Genomic DNA, 21,014 nt, shown 5'->3' on the forward strand with positions numbered 1-21,014 from the left:
ATTTCCTGAGTCCCAATCAAGTGCTCTAACCACTAGACCATACTGCCACTTCCTACAGATCCTTCCCCCAGAGCTCCCATTTGCAAGAGGCTTTCAGGACAAAACCCAGTGATTGCTGCTTCCAGAGGGGCTACACCCACCATCTCCCGCATCCCCTGCTGTTGATTGAAACCTGGAGTGCTGCTTTTGTTTGACAGGGGCAAATATGTACCCAAAGTGGTGAAAGGAGCTCTGCTCTTACAGCAGTAGACACGGCAATAGAATCTAGTGGGATGGACAGAAAATTGTTCCTAGTTTCAAATACGTTATGGCTGCATAAATGATGCTGTGGCTTCAAACTCAATCTAGCTGCAAATCTCAGCATGTAACAGTCACACTCTGCTATTGAAGATCCAAGTAGCGATGGGTCAGAACATTTTAGATCCAGATTTCAGGCACCGCCTCCCACAATGACATTTTCTTGCAAAAGAGTCTTGGTTTTGATGGCAATCCATTTTGGGGGCAAGTTTTTGCTATTCATGCTGTGTGAGTGATTAGTCACCAAAGTCACTGTTTCTGCTCCCCAACTAGTCAGGGCAGTGTTTCGCAATAGGAGTGTGGGGAGGCAGGAACCAGAGGTCTGGACTGTTCATAGCTTTTACATAGCTGCACAGATTGCTGTATGCAAATTGCACCCCCGGGGGCCAAATGGCCCCAAAGGAGTTGGGAAAAGGCAAGGAGTGGGAGCATAGTGCACCATATGTGCTGGGAGGCACAAATTCAATTACACCTGGCAAGGGACATAAAAGGCAATAAAAAGAGGCTCTTTAAATACATTGGGAGCAAGAGAAAAGGAAGGAGAGCTTATAACTTATGACATCAAGAAGGCTGTGGTGTTTAGTGCCTCATTTGTTTCATTCTCCACTAAAAAGTTGAATGGTGACAGATTACTTCTGAGTAACTGATCTTCAATAACTCCGGGAGGATGGGTGAGGTCATAGAAGACCAGAGAAGGGCAAACATAGTGCCTGTCTTTAAAAAGAGGACATGTGAATTATAGACTAGTCAGCCTACCATTGATACCTGGAAAGATACTGGGACAAATTATTAAACAATCTGGGGGATAAGGTTATAAGGAATAGCCAGCATGGATTTTCCAAGAAAAAATTGTGTTAAACCAACCTAACTTCCTGTTTGATGCAGTTCCTGGCCCAGTGGAAGGGGGGGAAGCAGTAGATGTGATATATCTTCATTTTTTATTAAGGCTTTTGACACAATCCCACGTGACATTCTCAGGGAAATGTGGTATAGATGAAATTGCTGTAAGGTGGGTGCACAGATGATTGAGAGACCGTATTCAAACAGGTTTCAGAGTACCAGCCGTGTTAGTTTGTATTCGCAAAAAGAACAGGAGTACTTGTGGTACCTTAGAGACTAACAAATTTATTTGAACATAAGCTTTCGTGAGCTAAAGCTCACTTCATCGGATGCATTCAGTGGAAAATACAGTGGGGAGATTTATATACATAGAGAACATGAAACGATAGGTGTTACCATACACACTGTAAGGAGACTGATCACTTAAGATGAGCTATTACCAGCAGGAGAAAGGGGTGGGGGGAGAAAACCCATCCCACCATCAACCTCAGCCTGGACCAGACCACACAAGAGATCCACTTCCTGGGCATTATGGTGCTAATAAGCGATGGTCACATAAACACCACCCTATACCAGAAACCTACTGACCGCTATTCCTACCTACATGCCTCCAGCTTTCACCCAGACCACACCACACGATCCATTGTCTAAAGCCAAGCTCTACGATACAACCACATTTGCTCCAACCCCTCAGACAGAGACAAACACTGACAAGATCTCTATCAAGCATTCTTACAACTACAATACCCACCTGTTGAAGTGAAGAAACAGATTGACAGAGCCAGAAGAGTTCCCAGAAGTCACCTACTACAGGATAGGCCCAACAAAGAAAATAACAGAACGCCACTAGCCATCACCTTCAGCCCCCTTCACCTTCAGCAAACCTCTCCAACGCATCATCAAGGATCTACAACCTATCCTGAAGGACGACCCATCACTCTCATAGATCTTGGGAGACGGGCCAGTCCTTGCTTACAGACAGCCCCCAACCTGAAGCAAATACTCACCAGCAACCACACACCACACAACAGAACCACTAACCCAGAAACCTATCCTTGCAACAAAGCCCGTTGCCAACTGTGTCCACATATCTATTTAGGGGACACCATCATAGGGCCTAATCACATCAGCCACACTATCAGAGGCTCGTTCACCTGTACATCTACCAATGTGATATATGCCATCATGTGCCAGCAATGCCCCTCTGCCATGTCCATTGGTCAAACTGGACAGTGTCTACATAAAAGAATAAATGGACACAAATCAGACATCAAGAATTATAACATTCAAAAACCAATTGGAGAACACTTTCAATCTCTCTGGTCACGCGATTATAGACCTAAAAGTTGCAATTCTTCAACAAAAAACCTTCAAAAACAGACTCCAAGGAGAGACTGCTGAATTGGAATTAATTTGCAAACTGGATACAATTAACTTAGGCTTGAATAGAGACTGGGAGTGGATGGGTCATTACACAAAGTAAAATTATCTCCCCATGTTTATCCCCCCCCCCCCACTGTTCCTCAGACATTCTTGTCAACTGCTGGAAATGGGTCATCTTGATTATCACTTCAAAAGGTTTTCTTCCCTCCCCTCCCCCCGCTCTCCTGCTGGTAATAGCTCATCTTAAGTGATCACTCTCGTTACAGTGTGTATGGTAACACCCATTGTTTCGTGTTCTCTATGTATATAAATCTCCCCACTGTATTTTCCACTGAATGCATCTGATGAAGAGAGCTTTAGCTCACAAAAGCTTATGCTCAAATAAATTTGTTCGTCTCTAAGGTGCCACAAGTACTCCTTTTCTTATTGCATATTCAAACAGTAGTTATCGATGGTTTATTGTCAAACTGGGAGGGTGTATGTAATGGGGTCCCTCAGGGGTTGGTCCTGGGTCCAGTACTATTAAATAGTTTTGTTAATCCATTTGGATAATGGAGTGGGGAATTTGTTTATAAAATTCGCAGATGACACCAAGTTGGGAGGGGTTGCAAGCACTTTGGAGGACAGGATTGGAATTCAAAACCACCTTGACAAATTAGAGAATTGATCTGAAATCAATGAACTGAAATTCAATAAAGACAAGTGCAAAGTACTTCACATAGGAAGGAAAAATCAAATGCACAACTACAAAATGGGGAATAACTGGTTAGGTGGATCTGGGGGGTCTAGTGCATCAAAAATGAAATGTGAGTCAACAATGTGATGCAGCTACAAAAAAGGCTAATATCACTCTGGGATGTACTAACACAGGGGTTCTCAAACTGGGGGTTGGGACCCCGCGGGGTCATGAGGTTATTACGGGGGGGGGGGGGTTGCGAGCTGTCAGCCTAAACCCCTCTTTGCCTCCAGCATTTACAATGGTGTTAAATATATTAAAAAGTGGTTTTAATTAATAAGGGGGGGGTCGCACTCAGAGGCTTGCTATGTGAAAAGGGTCACCAGTACAAAAGTTTGAGAACCACTGTATTAACAGGAGTGCTGTATGTAAGACATGGGAGGTAATTGTCCTGTTTTACTCAGCATTGGTGGGGTCCCCACTGGAGTGCTGTGTCCAGTTCTGGGTGCCACATTTTAGGAAAGATGTGGACAAATCGGAGAGTCCAGAGGAGAGCGACACAAATGATAAAAGGTTTAGAAAACCGAACATGCAGAGAGAGGTTAAAAAAATTGGCCGTATTTAGTCCCAAGAAAAGAAGACTGAGGGGGGACCTGATAAGTTTTCAAACATGTTAAGGGCTGTTATAAAGAGGATGGTGATCAATGGTTCTCCTTGTCCACTGAAGTTAGGACAACAAGTAATGGGCTTCATCTGCAGCAAGGGAGTTTTAGGTTAGATATTAGGAGAAACTTTCTAACTGTAAGGGTAGTTGAGCTCTGGAACAGGCTACCAAAGAAATTGTGGAATCCCCTTCATTGGAGGCTGTTAAGAACAGGCTGGACAACACCTGTCAGAGATGGTCCAGGTTTATTTGGCCCTGCCTCTGCGAAGGGGCCTGGCCTTGATGACTTTTTGGGTCCCTTCCAGCCCTGCATTGCTCTGATTCTGTGCTCCGGGAAGGACTGTGAAATCCACACCTAAGCTCCCCCACCTCCAGTTCTGCCCATTCCCTAACTCAGGCCTGTGCCTGTCAGGTACAACATGGCCCATGACAGCTAATCAGTAACATCCTTTCTAGTCCATGTTTTCAGAGAAATAGTTGCTTGTGGTAAAATCCCTGACTCTTTCAGGTTTGGCTGATATTTCACCAGTAAAACGGCAGCCGTCTGAACTCTCAGAAGCCATGAATGATCTGACCCAATGAATGAATGAGCAAACACTTTGTGTTCATCCATCACTCCTTTTTTGTACTGCTTAACCAGCCAACGGCCTGTCCGGTCCCGTTGCAACTTGAAGATTTGCTGCTGGTGAGCCTGAGTGTTTTAAACCTGCAGCTTCCCCCACTGTGCCTGTGTGTTTCTGTAGCACAAAGGCCTGGTTAATGTTCTATCAGGTGAAAAGTGAAAGCCTCACTCAGCTGCCACTTTCTCCTTCCCCTGGGGATTTGTTCACATACAAGTCTGACTGTCCCAAGTTCAGGAACCTGCCTCCTCCTGCCTACAAGCATTGAACAGACTCTGTATGTGTCGGGGGAAACCCTTTCCCCTCTGAGTCAATGGCAAAATTCTGACTGACTTCCAGGGGGCCAGAATTTCAGCCTTGACCTTTAAAAGACACTCTACTTTGACTCAGGTGCTTATCAGGTTGGCCGGTTTCTGTCAACAGGGCCCATGTGCTTTTTAAACACTGTTGCACTGTGCCATGCTGCGCTCCCCTCCCCATGCATTGCCTGGAACAGTGCAACAGTGACACACAACCCTTGCAGAGGGCGCAACCTTACTCTGAGTTTCTGTTCTCCCTTCGCTAGGTGCGCTTCTCTCTGGGTTCCCCCTTTGCGCTCCGATTGAATTAGGGGATGCCCACTCCTTAGGTAGGCTTGGCCAGCCACAGCCCCCAGTCAGTATCTGGCCTGGGCTGGCACACACCCAGGAATCAAGGCTTGTTAAGGGAAGGAGAAACCATCTCTGTTGGAAGGGAAAGAAATCAGAAGTGAAGCTGCTTTGGCTTTGCTTCTCTGGCCCCTAAGCTAGCTAGATTAACGCTCGCGTGGGTATGTCTACACTGGCTGCAATTGCACCTCATGACTGCAGTGTAGACATACCCCTAAAGGCAGGTTTTTGAGGCAGCAGAGTGGAGAGGACAGGGAGAGGCAGCTGCTCTTCTCTAGAAGGCAAGGGCCCAATCCCACCCAGGCACCCACATCACCCTGTCCCCTGCGAGGACGAGGAGGCTCTGTCGTTTCACGAGACTCCTCGTGGTAGTAAATTTAGAGGATTGGGCCCTAAAAGCTGGTTGTGCAACCCCTACTCTTAGGGACCGGGGACTGGTTTGGCCCTGGCATGGGTTAGGGCATCCCTGACCTCTGAAGTGGTCCCTCTGGGCTACCGTAAGGGTGTAGAAATCACTGGGGTTCATGTCCCGCCATTCTGCCTCCTGGCTTGATCCACCCCCCTCCCCTCCAGCCCCGTCCCCATCCCAGAATGCTGGCAGCACAGAGCTCGTGGAGCTGGCTCTAGGAGTGGACCAAGGATATTCCCTAGGGGAGGTTGTGGGGTACTTGCTTATCCTCCGGTCCTAGTACACCAGCCTAGCTGGCAATAAGGGGCCACACGGGGCAGTTGCGATCTGGCCCCTGGTCAGCAAGTGTAATTCCTCATGGGTTCTGTGGGGAGGGGAGTCCTGATTCTACCACCAGAGACCTGTGGAAGTGAAATTGTTCTGTAAAAGCTCCCTCACGGGTCCCTTTAGGCCATCCCAGGACGGTTTAGGCAGTGTCTCAGCAGTAGTGAAAATTTTTTTTCCCCAACACTTCAATGCAAAGTTGGATTTGTCTCAAGGAAATTTTAAAATCCAGAATTTTAAACCCTGAGGGTTTCACCCACGATGGACTCACTTCCATGTGTAAAAACAGTTACTCCAAACTGATGCTATTTTGGAGCAAAACATTGAAAGTTTCTTGTGACTGATAGGGAGGAAAAACACAAAGTTGCAATGAAACACAAAAGCTTCAGACACCAAGCAATCAGAGCAATGTAGGCCTGGAAGGGACCCCAAAAAGTATCAAGTTGCCAGTATTTCACACAGCCTTATTCAGGAGTTCACAGCCCAATCAATCAACAAGAAATAAACTGGAGTTAGCCAGTAGTGACTATATATAGTAGCTTCAGAAAATCTTCTTTGCTATTCAGTATTACTTCTATGGAAGGGATTTTTTTTGGAGTGAAACTTTCAAAGGATTGAGGATGTTAGACATCCAGCTTGCTGTTGCAGAAGTTCTTTTGAGTGTCCACCCAAAGCTAGAAATCTAAGGATTTAGAGCTATGCAGAAAGGCAGGAAGTCATGTTTTTTTTTTATCGACCACTATGAAGAAAAAAATGATCTTTAGCACACCTAGGAGGAAGGGTTTCTCTTCCCCATGATGCACGCACAGAAGTGCAGAGACAGTCGCATTTATAAACAAGGTCTCCTTGGACATATTAACACCCCTTGTGCTTTTGCTTTTCACACACATCCTAGTATGACCTAGGATGGAAAGTGAATTCCCAGAACTCACTACTGCCCACTGATAGTGAACTTTAAATTCCTAAGAACTTTGAATGGCTACGCTGCAATCCAGAGAGGGAGCCATGAACTCCTTGGGCCATAGGTTCATTACAGTGTTTTCAGTGAAGGGTTTTCCCAGTTCCCTGGGATGAATCAGCAGAACTTTGCACAATGTGAGCATTCTGGGCCAGATGACCTAGAACTCTGCAGATTTGCATCACAGAGAATTGAGCCCTTTAACTCTAAAGAGAATCAGGATTTTTACCATGTGGTCTTTTTCTCCTTTCTTGTGAAATCCTCCCTCCCTCCCTGGCCTGTACTTGGGGACCAAAATCCTAGCTCAGTTTGTGTATGTTGTAAGATTTTCAGCCACGGGAGGTGGCCTGGGGGCTTGTAAGCCCCAGTTCCTCGTTCTAATTAAGATGACTGCCCTTTGCAGTACCTTCCTCCCCCTCTTTGCTTTTCCCTTCCTCTGTGCATCACTCCATGGCCATTACACATTTGGAACCTTTGCACTTAAGCAGAGTTTTGGTTCTGTTTCTCGCGGCTGTAGGCAGGAGGAGGGGACGGTTGCTTCACAGGCGGAGCACAAGGGCTCCATGAGTCATCCGGGCCCACTGTCTGACGGGGTTAGTGGGAACATTGTGCATGTGACTCACACCCAGGGCAGGGCAGCGCGACCCCCACAGCTTCTCCTGTGGCTCTTCATGCTATTGAGAGCATTGGAGTTATTGATTTATTATACGGTTGGCCTTTGATCCAGCCAAGATCTCCTATCCTGCCGTCCAGCACTGGGCTGGAGCTGGTGCTCCAGAGGAACATTAAGTCCTCCCCAATGGAAGTGTGACAAGGTCTATGATCTTGCATAGGAAACCAAGGCTCCTCTGTTGAACTACCTTGTTAGCAGAGTTAGAACCCTGTGTAAAACCGCCGAGTGCATTTTGTTGACTCACTGAGGCAGGTGCAGCTTGTTTGCACTAGCAAGATCGGAGAGCTGGGCATGGCAGATGCCCACAGAGACAGGGAGGTGTCCTAGGAAAGAAGCCTGAGGAATATTCTGGGTTGGCGAGAGAGCTCAGGCTGAGGTTTGTTATATGAGTTACCAGTAAAGGAGGGGAGTCGGTTTGACCTTCAAGTCTGGGAGCAATTTGGGCATGACACCTGCTCACCACTGGGTCTGGGGAGACAGAATATCCAGAGTTGGGAGAGTGGCCCATGTTTAGCCATTGAATCCAACTCCTCTCTTGGAGTATACATTGGGAGCATGGTGGCCTTTCAGCAAGGTTTTTGCACTAGTACTGTGTTATGATGAAGCTGTGGGTGTACCATTGCTGGATCCAAATGGAACTGCACAGCTTTGTGTCCTGGGCCCTATTCTGCTAGTGGCTAGTGAGTCTTCTCCTAAGTGGTAGGGGCTTGTGCTTTCAGAGCAGGAAGATTGGAGATCTATTCCTGTTTCACCCTGAAGTGGCAAGGGTACGCAGCATAGAGACAACCATTACATCTCAGGTTTCAGAGTAACAGCCGTGTTAGCCTGTATTCACAAAAAGAAAAGGAGTACTTGTGGCACCTTAGAGACTAACCAATTTATTTGAGCATAAGCTTTCGTGAGCTACAGCTCACTTCATTGGATCTCAGTAAGGGCCCCCATGGATTTCTTGCAGTTCCATTTGCCCAACTTGATCCCCACCACTACAAACCCCTGTGTCACATGCAAGGGCAGTGGTGAAGCAGTATATGACCAAATATCTACAACACAGGTTCTCAGTTACAAAAACATTATTTTAAGTTGGCTTGACACTTATATACACACACACATTTTATATATATATTATTGATTGGGTTAAAAATTGAATTGGTAGGGGCACAATGCAATCACACTCTCTGCTCATTTGTAGCAAGGATGTACAAAGTCAGTACAACTTATAATGTACTTAGATACGGAGGAATTTCTCTTCCAGTGAAGCAGGAGGAGAATCCTGGACTGTCCCTCTGCATTGCCTTCTGCACATTTCACTTGCAGGTATGCTGAAGCTCTGTGCTCAGAGAACCTCTGTTTGGTGAAAACAATGGCTTTGCAGTCAGTGGGTTACACTGCAGATAAAGACTGGGACCTAGGAAACAGAGGCAGATTGCCATACGCTTGCTCATATTGCATAGGAGTTTGCAATGTCTGCTCCTAACTGGATAGGAATTGCAGATGTCCTGGTATTTTTGTTACCTTGTCTCATTCACTTGTTTGTATCATGAAGCCCTTAGGTCTTATTTTTTAGACTGTAAACTCTTTGGGGCATGCACTATATGTTTGTACAGCTAGCACAATGGGGCCCCAACCTGGTGTCATGGAGTGTGGGGGAGTCAGGGCCCTGTACCCTCTACTTCCTGAGATTCACCATGACTCTCAGCCAGCCAGTAAAACAGAAGGTTTATTAGACGACAGGAATACAGTCCAAAACAGAGCTTGTAGGTACAGAAAACAGGACCCCTCAGTCAGGTCCATCTTGGGGGGTAGGAAACCCAGCCCCCAGTGCTGGGCCTCCCTCCGTTTCCCCAGCCAGCTCCAAACCGAAGCCCCCTCCAGCCCCTCCTCTGGCCTTTGTCTGTTTCCCAGGCCAGGAGGCCACCTGATCTCTTTGTTCTCCAACACCTTCTGTTGGCACCTTGGGGAGGGGCCCAGGCCATCAGTTGCCAGGAGACAGGGTGTTGGCCATTCTCTGTGCAGACAGCATCACACTGGCCCTCTAGGGCTCTGCAACAATCACAAACCCTTAGCCTACCACATAGATACTTAATAAATGTATAGGGGAAACTGAGGCACCCACACAGTATTCAGAGAAAACATTAAGAACATTCCCACTTCATCACACCTGGCTGCTGGTCACTATTGCAATAGAAATGTTAAATAATAGGTCAGGGTGGGGTACTATTTATTGTGAGTGAAAGTAGCACCATCTGCCCCAGAGCCATTGGTTTGGTGCAAAGGCTTTAGTCCTGATTGTTTTTGACGCTCTGGAGAAGAAACAGTTCTGTAAGACCCAGTTAGGAAACCTGTTATGTGAATAAAAATGGTAAATGATCTACTCGGTCAGCTCAATGGAAAACCAGCCATTAAACAGCCATTTAGAAAGGATAAAATTTAATAAATAAAGAAGCCCTCAAAATGGCACTTCTTCCCTCCACAATTTTGATGAAAAAAAGATTTAATAATAATACCTGGTATCCTTCGCTCCATTGTACCGATGGGAAAATTGAGGCACAGCGATTTGCCTATGGTGACCCAGCAGGCCTGGAAATAGAACCCAGGTTTTCTGAGTCCTACTCCAGTGCTCTGTTCACTAAGCCACACTATCTAACAACCAGACCAGGGAATGGGAGATCAAGGCTTCTGGGTTTTGTTGCCAGCTGTGCCACGAACTCACTGTCCAGCCTTGGGCAGGTTATGTATTCTCTGTGGTGTGTCTTTTCCTCGCTCACCCCCGCATCTGTAAATGTGAGAGAATACACTGGCTCAGAGGTGCTTGCCATGCTTTGTGGAGTGGTTGCAGACCCTGGGCTGTAAGTGTCTCTTGTCATTAGTTGATTTCTGAAGTGTTGAAATATTTCCTTTAGTCAGATTTAAGTTGTACCAAAGAATCAGTTTGTCAGCTGAGTGAAATAAGGCCCTGTGCTCAACTCAGTGGCATTTCTCTGTCTGTCTGTAATGTGATAACTCTCTTGAAAACCGCATCCGATCAGTTCCAAAATTCCAGGGAACGTTCTAGAGAGACAAGGGTGGGGGAGGTAATATCTTTTATTGGACCAACTTCTGTTGGTGAGAGAGACAAGCTTTTGAGCTACACAGGGGCTCTTCTTCCGGTGTGGGAAAGGTAACCAGAGTGTCACAGATAAGTACGAGATCGAACAGATAGTTTTAGCATAAGTAGTTAGCACACATTCTAAGGCAGTGGTATGCAAACGGGGGGCGCAAGAGGCTCTCTGTGGGAGGGCACAAAGAAATGTTGTTAATATCACTTTTCACAGCAGACTTACTAGCGCCATCTTGCCACCCTTACTTCTGCAGTGCTGCTGGTGGCGGCACTGCCTTCAGACCCGGGTGGCTGGAGAGCGGCGACTGCTGGCCGGGGCAATGTTCTTTGCAGAGCAGGATTTAAAATGTATTCCCACACAGGGCTCTACAGCAATGCACAGATTTTGGTGCCATAAAAAGTGCCAAGCAAAGACTCTAGGGATAGTCAGTATCGACTGCATGGTTTATGTACGTATTCCTAAAGGTTAGTTTGATCTTTTTCAAACAAAATGGTTAAGTTGGTTGTGGATGGTAATAGCAAATGTTGCAGTGTTTCTGATTCCTCATCAGATACTAACGTTACTCCAATAAAAGTTAAAAACAAACAAACAAAAAACCAACAACCCGCTGATATGGAGGGTAATGCAGCTGAACTTGTATGTGAACCTTCAACAAGTCTCAGCGCTAGTGAGTCTGCTGTGAAAAGTTATATTAAAGAACCTTAATTTTTAACTTAAGAAAATATCAAGATAAATATATAAAACTGGGATTCTCATGGACTCTTGTCAAGCATGAGCAATGACAGCTATGTGTTTTGCGTTTTGAGTTATTAGCAAATGACAGCATTAAACTGTCAAAGCACAGATGATACATTATGATTGTGATGCTTCTGCCAGGTGGAGCCGGCAGCAACCAGGGCTGGGTTCAATATCTAGGGGTTCCTCTTCAACAGTAAAATACAGAACAGGCTTGAGCCCCCACCCAGTAACCTGGGAAAATTACACCCCTCCCCGGGCTCCTCTGAGAGGAAATACTTCCCCACTCGCAAGTACAGAGTCTGAATGTAGAAAAGAAACTTTTAACGAGAGAAGGGAAGTCACCAGACCATAATTAGGGGAAATGCCACAAGCAGGATTCATAAACATAAAACTGTGAGCAGGACACCCACTCCAGTGTGTGTGGGGCAGTGTCTTCTGCCTCATGTTCTTGAGTTTTACAACGAAAAGTTCCTTTACTGTGCCCCTCTCTGCTCCCTCACCAGACCGCACTCACAGTGGTTGTCCTTGGTCAGTGAGGACCCAGAGTTCAGAGGTGCAGCTGTATGCGTTCACCTCCCACTTGGAGAAGAAGGCACTGTGCTTGCTCTGCTATCTAAGCACTTGCTGTAGATGGCTGCCCTGCCAGCTATGGTTCCTCTTTGCCGGCTGCCCTGCTAGCCACTTTTCCACTCACTGGTCACCTTCTGCCACCTGCATCTCTGCTGTGACCTCTGCAGGTCAGACCCTTGAAATTCCACCCACCTCTTAGTGATTTTCAGCTCTGAGGCTGGGCAGAGATGCTGTCCCACCACAAGTGATTGTCAACTCTTTTAAGCACTTAAAATAACAAAAAGACTCCTTGTAGGGAGCCAGGGTGGCTCCCCTCCGAACCAGAGGGTAAGGAGCCACCCTCTGGGCCTGAGTGGGCGGGGCCAGGCCAAGCTTCTGCCAATCCCCGGAAGGGGAAGGGTGGGACAGGAAGTACAAAGGGCGGGGCCCTCTGCCCAGTGAGGAGAGCACCAGGGAGGGAGACAGACACAGGCTGCCGGCTGCTCCCTCGCAATCCTGCTGCTGACCCAGGCGAACCCCTGGGCAAGGAGGAGCCTTACCGGGGGGAAGGCCTGTGGCAACCAGGGCTGCCGGCCGCTGAATACCCGGAGGAACCGGGGCTGCCCGCAGCGGATTATCCGGAGGAACCGGGGCTGCCCGCAGCGGATTACCCGGAGGAGATGGAGGTTCCGGAGCTGCCCGCAGAGGATTACCCGGAGGAGATGGAGGGACCGGAGCGACCCGCCTGAGAGAGACCGGGTAGGAAGTAGCCCAGGGGCCCAACTACATGGTGTGGTGGGTGTGTTTGGTCAGCGGGTGCGGATTCGCCCACTGACCCAGCGGCGGGACCTTCGCCTCCCGCCACTGTCAGGGCCCTGGGCTGGAACGCAGTGGAGTTGGGTGGGCCTGCGTTCCCCTACCCTGGCGCCCCCCGGCCCGAGGGGCGCGCTACTGACTCTTGCCGGCGCCCCCCGGCCCGAGGGGCGCGCTACTGACTCTTGCCGGCGCCCCCCGGCCCGAGGGGCGCGCTACTGACTCTTGCCGGCGCCCCCCGGCCCGAGGGGCGCGCTACTGACTCTTGCCGGCGCCCCCCGGCCCGAGGGGCGCGCTACTGACTCTTGCCGGCGCCCCCCGGCCCGAGGGGCGCGCTACTGACTCTTGCCGGCGCCCCCCGGCCCGAGGGGCGCGCTACTGACTCTTGCCGGCGCACCTCCCTGCTAATTCCCCAACGCCCGGGAGGTGGGGCCGAGGCCTGCCACGGAGACCATTGCTCTCCATCGCCCGTAGGGGCTCGGAGGACTGACCGACACCTGTCACACTCCTAATGGAGCCTATATAGCTTGATTGTTGAGCAATGGGGAGGAACAGGTTAAACCAGATGTGGGACCCTTAGGGAGAGTCCACATCTCCTGGTTGGGATACCTCTGTCCAGCCCTTGTACTTTCACATGGCTCTGGCATTCGAGCCCCTGGCTTAAAGAGGTCCTTTCAGATGAGGGTGACCCCCTCATTTGGGACAGGTTAAGCGCAGTTCTGCTCCCCTTTATTCATACAATAAAGACAACAACATCGATAACAGCATTTCACTACCCCTGCATTCAATATTAAAGTGATTTGTAACCAAGCACCAGCCACTTGATCACTTTGAGCGACATCTGATGGATATCTATGCAGAGTAGGTGGGTTCATGTAAATACAGTTTGCTCCTGAAGTCTCTCCCTTTCCCAGCTAGCTGTTAGGGGAGAATTCATTCATACCCTGCTTACATCCTCCCCCCTACAATTACGAAACATTCTGAACATGCAAATAAGATAATTTTTTTCAAAAGCCATGCTAAATTATTGAGCGGTCAAAGAGACATGATGAAAAAACAAGTGAGTTGCCATTAAAAGCTCCAAAAGCATCCCTGGAAGTAGCATATTTGATTGCTAAGTGGATGAAGCTGCATACCATTGGTGACGTATTAGTATTACCAGCTGCGGTAAAGATGTGTCAAATTGTGCATGAAGATAGATATGGTGAAACTTTGAAAACTATTCCTTTGTTATGGGATACAGTGAACTAGTGGATCAATTAACTTTCTGAAGCTATCAAATTGAAACTTTTGACTAGAGTTAAACAAAGTTTGCCAAACAACTTGGTGAGAGCATTGATATTGGGGAATTTGGCTCAGTTCATTGTGTGTGTTAGGTATTGCTATGAGGAGGAAATTCTGAAAGATATGCCGTTCTGCAAATGAATTGACGGGCAAACTATGGGAGAAGACATCTTCAGTCTTGTGAATGAATTCTTCAGAGCACATGGCCTGTCAAGGTCTAATTGCATTGGCATGTGTACTGATGGTGGAGCTGTGATGGTGGGTCCCACGAAGGGCTTCATAGGGAAAGTACTCGGCATTGCTCCCTATGTTAAATTCACGCATTGCAAGATACACTGTGAGGCTCTGGCTACTAAAAAACCAGAACCTGAAGCAAACAAGGTTTTGAATGATGCAGTAGTAAGTGTTCACCCACAGGTGATGTGGTGTTTTTGTCTCTTTCCTGTGTGAGTTCATTCGAGAACATAGTGATTGTCTGGTTTCACCCACATAGTTGTTGTTGGGGCATTTAGTGCACAGGATGAGATACACCACGTGCATGTGTAGGACCCATGGATCTCTTGAAAGGCATGTTGTGGTTGATGTTGGTCATTGTAGCACTAGAGATAAGTCTGCAGGTTTTGCATCTGTTGTTCTGGCAGATTCTGGTGCCGCTTTGAGTTGTTGTGTTGGGAGCTTGCTTCTGATGAGGAGCTTGGTGAGGTTGGGGGGTTGTTTGAAGGCCAGAAGAGGGGGTTCAGGAAAGATTTCTTTCAGAATGGGGTCCCCATTGACTATGGGTTGTAGTTGTTTGATGATATCCTGCACGGGTTCCAGTGTGAAGTGGTAAGTTCTAGGCATCAGTGGGAAGAACCCTACTGATTTTGGTGAGACTTGGGAAAACTGGAAAAGCCTGACTTCCAGTAAAATTTTCTGACGAGAGTGGTGAGTGAGGGAACTGTCCACACTGGGGGTGAGGGCCCAGCAGGGCATGTGGCTCAGCTGCATTGAAGCGTGTACCCCTCTAGTTTTACATTATTGTAGCTAAACCCTACCCAGCTAGGAATTTCAATTGCCGCTATGCTGGCCTACTATGACCTCTGAACTTCATAGACATAAGGGACCTGGAACTCAAGCTCCCAGTCCAAAAGCACAGTCTACTACCTAATGAGCCAGAGGAGAATGGTTGGCCTGTCCCTTTCCCCACCCTTTGTTTTGTTTCCTTGTAGACTGTAAGTAGAGCTGGTTGAAAAACGGCATTTCCATCCTGCAGGAAATTCTGATATTTCAGCATTTGTTTTCATCCCAAATTGGGACAGGGTTGAAATGTTGAAACCTTCCAAAAAATTTTTGATCTGGAAATGTTGAGTTTTGCTGGTTTCAATCCAAACAAAATGTTGATGTCCTTGACTCAAAACATTTTAGTCTGTCAACCTGAAACATTTTGTTTTGGGTGAACATTATCTCTGAGTCAATCTGCCCTGCTGCAGTGCCTCATGGGAGTTGTAGTCCTGGATCCCTCTGTGGTTTGTTTGTGCCTGAGCTGACACGGTGCCTAGGACTTTGACGGACCAAAAAGGTTTTATTTAGATTTTCTCGATGGAAAATTCCACCAAAATCTCTCTCTCTTCTTTTGGAAGACTTAACTGAAATCCCATTTTCCAATAGGAAAATGTTTTGTTCAAAATTTTTCAAACAGTTCTAAATGTAAGCTCCCCAGGGCAGGGAATGTGTCTTATGTGTTTGGAAAATGGCTAGTGCATTTTGGGTGCTACTCAACACAATTACAAATACCATTGGCAGTGAGCAGTATAGGATCTATGAGACATAGTTAAGCAATTCCAGTTCTATCTGGTAGGGAGAAGTGGTGTATGCACATGATCACCGGTTCCTTACATTATTCAAAGTATCTTCTTGGACCTTGTTTCTAACTTCAGACTCCTGCAGTTTGAGTCTGGCAAATGTTGCTTGAGGAATTATCCTGGTGGGATTGGCTAAAAACCTTTGGTTTGGCCAATTTCAGCTCTGCCCACTGGGCTCAAGTGCTTCTCCAGCCACACAGACATCCTGCATCAGCAACACCTAAACAGTTGCTCCCATTTTCTGTATTTCAGGCCTGGGAAGAGTCTGGCGGGATAGTCTCTTTCCCCAACGTTCAGTTTTTAGCAAGTGAGGTTTCCAAACTTCTGACCAAAGAAATCAAGAAGAAGCTAAACGGCAAACCTGCAGGTAATAGCCAGAGGGCACATGGCCTGGGATGTGCTCAATCCTGTGTGTTTTGTGATCCAAATTTAACCATCAGCTGTAATGTATTATGCTATGCATTTAAGGAAGGGCCGGGAAACAACAATAGAAAATACTAAGCTGGATCTTCAGCTGGTTTAAACTGGCATTGACTTCAATGGAGCATCACAGAGTTACACCAGCTGTGGCCCTGGCTCCAACTGTGCCAAGTTAACTTGCTTTGAATCATCTGCATTCCCTGGTTTTTGATCTACCTGGGGACCATTGTAATAACTCTTCACATGTCATTTCTTAAATGTTTGTTCTTTCTTAAAAATAAAAACAAAAGATCATGAGCCTTGCATTGCTTTCCCGGTGACCATTGTAAATTCCTGGAACTATTTGGCTGGCAGAGCTTATGAACTATGTTGGCATTGCCAGGGGAGTTTGTAAACTCCACCAACCAACTAATTAGCATTACCTAACTGCTCACTTGGTGCCCCATCCAAAGCCTATTAAAGTCCTTCCACTGACATCGGTGGGCTTTGGGTCAGGCCCTTAGTTAATGTAGCTTTGCTAGTTTCACCCAATGCCCTAAGAGTTGCTCAGTACAATGCTGTCAGCTTCCTTAATGGAATTGAAGTCTACTGTTATGATAGAGGACGCTCGGCTGGCCGTGGCGCGGTTGCTGCAGCTGAAAGGGGAAGAGGAAGATGGCTGCGTGCTTCTGAGATCGGTGTACCTCCTCTCACAGATTGACTCGGTAAGAGAAAGCAAAAGCACCTTCTCCCTGTAAAGGCCTGGGAGCTAGAGGAGTGAGGCAGCCGCTCCAATAACAAAACCCCCAGTTTTCAGTACGTGAGTATTGTCTCCAAGGCTTTATCCTTGAGCATTAATGTCAGAGTTTATATCAAAACGTTATTCCAAGCATAAAATCAAAGATAAGATGCCCAGTGTGGGTTACAAACTAGCCTTCAGCGAAGACAGGGGAGTTCTGCCCCACTCTACCTGCCAGGCAGCTGTTTTTGCTCAGTTCCCCTGAATTGGCTTCAGTCCTGCTTTATTATTCCAAGCTATACACCTAGGGGAGACCTGAGCAGGGAACTAGTGATCTGCTGCTGACATGCTTAGAATCTGCACCCTTTCACCCTGAAGAATCCTAAAGCACTTTGCAAGCTGTCTACATACAGCAGCACTGGAATGCAGCCACCTCTGGAGTGGAGGATGGCGGCAGCAGCAGCAGCACTGCACAACAAGAGGGGAGGGAGAAAATCTGGCCCAGGGTTCCATTGCATCCAATGAAGTGAGCTATAGCTCACGAAAGCTTATGCTCAAATAAATGTGTTAGTCTCTAAGGGGCCACAAGTCCTCCTTTTCTTTTTGCGAATACAGACTAACACGGCTGCCACTCTGAAACATTGCAAACCCTGTTTCCTATGAAAAGAGCTATGTGACAGTTGATGTCCATGCAGCACAGACAGGTGTCTTTTCATCCAAATATATGAAACTAAATCTTACACACAGCCATTCAAGAACATTATCTACGTAACTGAGAGAGGCCCTTTAGGCTGATTTATTGGTAGAGGCACAGTGTGATCGTTGCAGTGCGATTTGTGCTCTTCATAGAGTTTAAAAGTTTGATATTTCATCTAGCACAAGATGTCTCTAAGCTTTGTACACTACCCACCCCCTCCTCTATTTAGCTTGTTTCTGATCACTTCCCTGTAAGCCAAAGCAGCCTCACTGTTACGTCCTCATTCCTGCGGTTGATTAGTTAGTACAAGGCCTTGTTGGAGAAGGGAGGAAATTAATTCATTAGTGCCAGAAAAGTCAAGTCTCTTGGAAAGGTTGCCTGTTACTTTTAATCTAGCTCTTCCTAAAATGTATGTGCAATGACTCAGCAGACTGCAAACATGCAGTCATCACAGCCCTTTGCTAAACTGCATACATGCTGCTCCCAGCTTAGCATCACAGATCTCAGTTGCTATAGTCTGTTCCCAGTGGCTAAAGATGAGGCAGACACTGATATGAGCTGCCTGTCAGACTGACGGTTGGATCCCTGGCATGACTCCACTACAGACTTCCTAGTGCAGGACATTTCAGGTGTCTGTACAGTAGGGGTTCTCAAACTGGGGGTCGGGACCCCTCAGGAGGTCGTGAGGTTATTACATGGGGGGTCACGAGCTGTCAGCCTCCACCCCAAACCCCACTTTGCCTTCAGCATTTATAATAGTGTTAAATATATTTTTAAAATGTTTTTAATTTATAAGGGGGGTCGCACTCAGATGCTTGCTATGTGAAAAGGGTCACCAGTACAAAAGTTTGAGAACCACTGGTATCTCGGCTCGGAGGAGCCATAAACACAGAACGTGGGCTGTAGGAGGTCCTGTAAGGATGCCTGCTGCCCCCTACCAGGTACTGCCCAGCTACATGACCTTGTCACTGTGCTGCACACTGTCTAGGACTTTCGAGTGACAGTAGGGATAGGATGCAGGAGTCCCAAGGCCGCAGGGTAAATGGATAGATACTCAGGGAGAAGTAGAATAGTCATTGTATGTGACATTGTTTTCTGTATTCAGGGGACGCTGTGGAACATCATCAAATCCGGCCTCCCGGTCGCTCTGATGCAGTGCCTGTACCTTTTCTTCACCTTTCCTTTGGGGAAAGCCAGTGATGGAGAGACAAGGGAGGAGGACGAGCAAGTTCAGGAGATGTTTGTTCAGGTAAGGGATCCCCTCTAGTGCTCCTTGGTTTTGAGTGCTCAGGGACCCTGGAAGAGGAATGGATGCTGGTGCTCACTCAGACTTTGGGATGGAGTTAGAATCAGTTTATCATGCTAAGCCAGACATGCTTGGATTGTGCTGTTCTTTCCAATACTAGCTTGAAACTTTTCTGTCCAAAAGTTTCAGTTTTCCTATATTTTGAACCAGCTGGAAACAAACATTTTTCTTTTGAATCAACATTTTGACTTAAAATGTCAGTTTGTTTTGTTTTTTAAAAGGAATGTGACATTTTTAAGTTGAAAGAAAAATGTGTTCCTACGTATCAGCTCAAAACGAGTCTTCATGCTGACATTTCCCATAGGAAAATCCAAAGTTTTTCATCAGAATTGACCCATTCCTGAGAAAAACGTTGCTTTGGCTGAAGCCACATTTCTCCTTGGGAAATGTGCTGCATGAAAAGTTCTGAGCAGCTCTGTGTCAGAGCCTGCTTGTTAAGTTGCATGAGTTTCCTTAAAAAAAAAAAAAAAAAAAAAAAAAAGTTTGCAGAGTTGTTGTAGCTGTGGTGATCCTAGGAAATGAGAGAGAAAAGGTAGGTGAGGTAATATCTTTAATTGGACCAACTTCTGTTGGCGGAAGAGACAGAGACAAGCTTTTGAGCTACTAGAGATTGTCCCTGTCTCATCCACCAAAAGAAATTGGTCCAATAACAGACATTACCTCACCTATCTTGTCTCTCATTTCCTGAAAAAGGGCACTGTTTTAGTCTCGTTTAGGTTTGCCTTTGACTGCAGTGATGTAAGTGTACTGTTGGCTGTCCCAGAACTCAGAAGGCTGCATGGCTGTACCATGAAACCCATGGGAAGCATATTCTAGGCATTTGAGGGGGGGATGAAATCCAACAGCTGTTGGGTAGCATGTGAGTAGCTTTGATCTGGTGGGAGTCCAGGACTGGAAATCACACCTCCAGGAATCATTGGTTGCCTGAGCTCACTAAGGTGGTGAAAGAGAGTATAGGGAAGAAGCAAGGATTCCTGAACAGCCTATTCAGTCCTTTTGAAAAAGACCATGGGACTTAATAGAGAATGGTAACTTTCCATAGAATTTTTAAGCCATCCTATAGAATTCTAGAACAAGGGCTATTGTTCTCTGACATTCTGTATGTTGTCTTAACAGCTCTAGAGAAAGGATCTCACTGTCTGTCAGATTCTATAGAGTTTGAGTAATATCCATGGAGCCCTATTGGTTTAATCACTGTCAAGTTCAATAGGGATTTTCCATAAGTACAGTTTGGACCCCTCCTTCATGACAGATTAAAGGGTGTGAGCAGTAAAATTTCTCAATGGGCCAGAAGAGAAGTCCAAAGGCTCCCTCTGGAGTGGTACTTCATTGTATCTGTAGTATGTTGCTGGCACAGGCTAGCCCAGAGTTTTGTGTTACACTGAATTACCCAGCTGATTTTCCCCCTACGTGTATTGGCTGAGATTTCCAATGCCAACATAAACACACAGCCCCCACTGAAGGTAAATGTTTGCTTTGAAAATCTCAGATACTGTTTAGAAATCTAAGTGACAGTAAAGCACGTGACGATGCTGACAATTGTGAGGGGGTCTGAGTGATATCTTCTGACCAGCCCACAAAATAGGGCCTAGTTCTGCAAAATGCCAAATGGCCTTAATTCCCATGGAAGCTAATGGGAGGAGACCAGGTCTGTACCTTGGAACTCCTGGTAATGTAATACATGATATTTATTATGTGTCTGCCTTTGGCGTGCTATGTGCTTGGCTTAGAACCAGCAGTGAGCTGCATATAAGCTACAAGCAAGGGCAGGGAGAAGATAGAAAGGTGCCAACTATCCTGTATTAAGTATTGGGCCAGAGATCCTTACTAAATGTGATTAAGGCAGGGATCACTATTCTTAGGTATTTGAAGGTGCAACGAGGGATTGTGTAGGTGCAGGAAAGATTTACATATTAAAACTAAGGAGACGTTCTACTGGGCAGAAGACATTTCTTGAAGGATCACTTCTGCTTCCAGCCATGAGGTCCTATGAGAGTTCCACCAGAACAATGACACTGTCAACCAATTAGCAGAGACCAGTGATAGTGGGAGACTGACC

At 46.7% G+C, this 21,014-nt stretch overlaps 1 protein-coding gene across 5 annotated transcripts in view; it reads left to right on the top strand.

Moving 5' to 3' along the window:
- WDFY4 (WDFY family member 4) overlaps nt 1–21,014 on the top strand; it is a 250,741-nt gene that overhangs the window by 21,903 nt on the left and 207,824 nt on the right. For all 5 annotated transcript variants that reach the window (XM_037904402.2, XM_037904403.2, XM_043552372.1 and 2 more), the window contains exons 4-6: nt 16,067–16,181; nt 16,835–16,938; nt 18,755–18,898. In XM_037904402.2, coding sequence (XP_037760330.1) covers nt 16,067–16,181; nt 16,835–16,938; nt 18,755–18,898 — 363 coding nt within the window. The remainder of the gene's footprint in view (nt 1–16,066; nt 16,182–16,834; nt 16,939–18,754; nt 18,899–21,014) is intronic.

This window comes from Chelonia mydas, chromosome 7 (genome assembly GCF_015237465.2).
Source record: "Chelonia mydas isolate rCheMyd1 chromosome 7, rCheMyd1.pri.v2, whole genome shotgun sequence".
Taxonomy (NCBI): Eukaryota; Metazoa; Chordata; order Testudines; family Cheloniidae; genus Chelonia; species Chelonia mydas.